This window comes from Cannabis sativa, chromosome X (assembly GCF_029168945.1).
Source record: "Cannabis sativa cultivar Pink pepper isolate KNU-18-1 chromosome X, ASM2916894v1, whole genome shotgun sequence".
Taxonomy (NCBI): Eukaryota; Viridiplantae; Streptophyta; class Magnoliopsida; order Rosales; family Cannabaceae; genus Cannabis; species Cannabis sativa.
Genome location: NC_083610.1, coordinates 2,608,585 through 2,611,569, shown reverse-complemented (window position 1 = coordinate 2,611,569; position 2,985 = coordinate 2,608,585). Strand labels below are relative to the sequence as shown.

Sequence of the window (2,985 nt, the reverse complement as noted above, 5' to 3'; positions counted from 1 at the left end):
CCGAAAATGTTCCAGTGATAATGATTTCAAGGATGGAAAACCAAATGAGTAACCCAACTCAATTCCACTCAACTCCAAAATGGTCAAACCTCTTAAGTTGAATACTGTTTTAGGTAAGCAGTAATAACCATCATTCTCACTCTCACCATTTCTTGGTTCTAAGTCAAGATTCAGTTCCTTGATTTTATTGTTAACTGCAAAGCTTAACCATTTATCTAGGCTGCAAGCCTTGCTTCGTAGAAAGCTTTTTATCTGAAGCTTGAAACTAATTAGAGCTGAATCAGCAATAAAATACATACCTTTCTTGCGGTGTTCCAAACAATTGTCAACTTAATTTTCCAACTTTTGAAATTCGGGAACAGTAGTAGTAGTATCACAGAAAGAGAGTTTAGGAAGTGAATACCATATCGATTTGCAACGCTTTGAAAGGATGCAAGTCCAAACCACATGGTTTGTAGTAGGGAGAAATGACAGAATATGTACAAGAATTATATGAGGTATGCAGTGGATGTTTCTTAATTCTTTTTTTCTTTGGAAGACCACTATTGTTGTTTATACTACTATGTTCAGCCATGAGTTCATAACCAATCAAAGTGGACTGAACTGTATTAAAAAAAGCATGAAAAGAAAATTACACAATAATGAAACTACTTTTATACTAAGTTTATAGCTCAAACATGCAATTTGAAAATGGTTATTTTGTCAACATTACGATACAATACAAAAGAAAGAACTATAAATCACAGATTTAATTCCAACTCTGTCTCACTTTCACTTGATTAGCCAATTTCAAAAAAAAGAAAGTAAAAATATATGTTAATTCTCATAAAATTAGGGGTCTTAAGTTGAAGAATTCCTTCATGCGAGTTGGGTAGTTGAAAAGCTTTAATTTTTAAAACATTTCCATTATTAAAAAACTTCTACTGTGTTGGGTTTTTTAGTTCCAATGACAGCAGTATTGTTAGAAAGAAAAGGTATAATGTATGCATTACTAGCTTCTAACCTTATGTGTAGTTGTAGAATTGTTTTCTTTCTTGAACCAACCAAGGTTTGCGCTGAAGAGGTTACACTTCACAGAGAGAGATGTTAGGGTTTAGGTTGAAGAGGAAGTATAGCTCTCTCAGTCGGAGATTATTAAAAAGAAGATGAAAAATAGCAAAGTCTTATAAATATTATTAATTATGGTGGCGTTTGGTAACACTTTTTTAATCAATTTTTTGTTTTTAAAATTAGAAAAGTGAAAATATTTTTTAAAAGATGTTCTATAAAACTGTTTTTGCTTGTCAATTTTTTAATTGATAATTAAAATTTTAAAAACAAAAAAAATCACTTTCAATATTATTAATTATGTAGATGTGCATATCTTTTATTTATTATTATTAATGTAATTAACATTCTTTTTTTTTAGTTTTCTTTTTTCTTAGTTTCTTAATATTTGACTCTTATATGTGTATAAATAGGATCACCTATTGGAATAAAACACTAAGAAAATTCTCATCTCTTCTCTATTTTCTTTCTCTAAATTATAATATTACATAATACTAATATTTCATAATACGTTATCAGCACGAGCCTCTAACTAAGTTTTCTTCATGGCAAACCTTACAAAACTTGACTTTGTGGCACTTGATACTTTTGTAAAAAATTATTTATCATGGATTCTTGATGCTGAAATCCATTTAGATGCTATGGGTCTTGGAGACACCATCAAAGATCAAAATACTGAAACAAAACAAAATAAGGCCAAGGCTATGATTTTCCTTCGCCATCATCTCCATGAGGGGTTAAAATCTGAATATTTAACCGTAAAAGATCCTCTTGTGCTTTGGCAAAATTTGAAAGAAAGATATGACCATCAAAAAACTGTCATATTGCCGAAGGCCAAGAATGATTAGTTGCACCTGAGGTTGCAAGATTTTAAATCAGTAAGTGATTATAACTCTGCGATGTTTAATATCACTTCTAAATTAATGTTGTGTGGAGAAAAAGTTACTGACTATGAAAAGTTAGAAAAAAAAATATACTACTTTTCATGCCTCTAATGTGCTCCTGCAGCAGCAATATAGAGAGCGAAATTTTAAAAAGTATTCAGAAATTGATTTCATGTCTTCTAGTAGCTGAGCAGAATAATGAACTTTTGATGAAAAATCATGAATCTCGCCCAACTGGATCTGCTCCATTCCCTGAAGTGAATGCTACAATTGCTGACAATCATAATCATAGTCGTGGTCGTGATCATGATCAAAGTAATAGACGTGGTCGTTACTGTAATCAAAGTCGCGTTCACGGCCGCGGTCGAGATCGCGGTCGAAGCAATGTTTGGCATCGTAATGGCCAAAATAAAAATTCATATACTCCAATGAAAAGCACAACTACTGAGAACAAGGGAAAATATCCTCAAAATAATAATTGTAGAAATTTTGAAAATTTATGTTCCAGATGTGGAATAAAAGGACACTGGGCATGTGCCTGTCATCCGGCAAAACACCTTGTTGATCTTTATCAAGCAACTGTGAAAGGAAAGGGGAGAATAGAAGCAAATTTTGCCTATCAAGATAATGGTTTTCTCAAAGAGCCATTGGATATTATGCACTTAGATGTTGTAGATTTTTTTAATGAAGATCTCATTAATAGCAACATGAATATCGATAATGGAGATGGGAATGTCCACAATTAGTCACTTTTCCTTGTTATGTTTTTTTTATTATTATTATCATTTATATACTTTAAGGTATTTATTTTATTTTGCATGTTTATGTAATGAGCTTTTATTATTTAAGCATTTATATTTTGAACTTATTATGTTTTTTTTGGTTAATGAAGTAATGGACATTTGTCATTCTATACATGATTCTACAAATAATGGTGATGATATGTGTTTGGTGGATAGCGCAACTACTCATACAATACTTAGAAGTGATAAATATTTTTCAAATTTATCAAGAATGAAGGCAAATATTAATACAATATCAGGCACTGTAAATT

The 2,985-nt window shown here is 31.1% G+C and overlaps 1 protein-coding gene across 1 annotated transcript; it reads left to right on the top strand.

Moving 5' to 3' along the window:
• The first annotated feature begins 2,041 nt into the window (after positions 1 to 2,041).
• On the top strand, positions 2,042 to 2,677 carry LOC115719049 (uncharacterized). Its single transcript, XM_030647938.2, has one exon. The coding sequence runs from the start codon at positions 2,042 to 2,044 to the stop codon at positions 2,675 to 2,677; it is 636 nt and encodes a 211-aa protein (XP_030503798.2).
• The last annotated feature ends 308 nt before the right edge of the window (positions 2,678 to 2,985 follow it).

Coding starts and splice junctions, on each gene's coding strand:
- LOC115719049 (XM_030647938.2), top strand. CDS start 2,042: ATGTGCTCCTGCAGCAGCAATATAGAGAGCGAAATTTTAAAAAGTATT.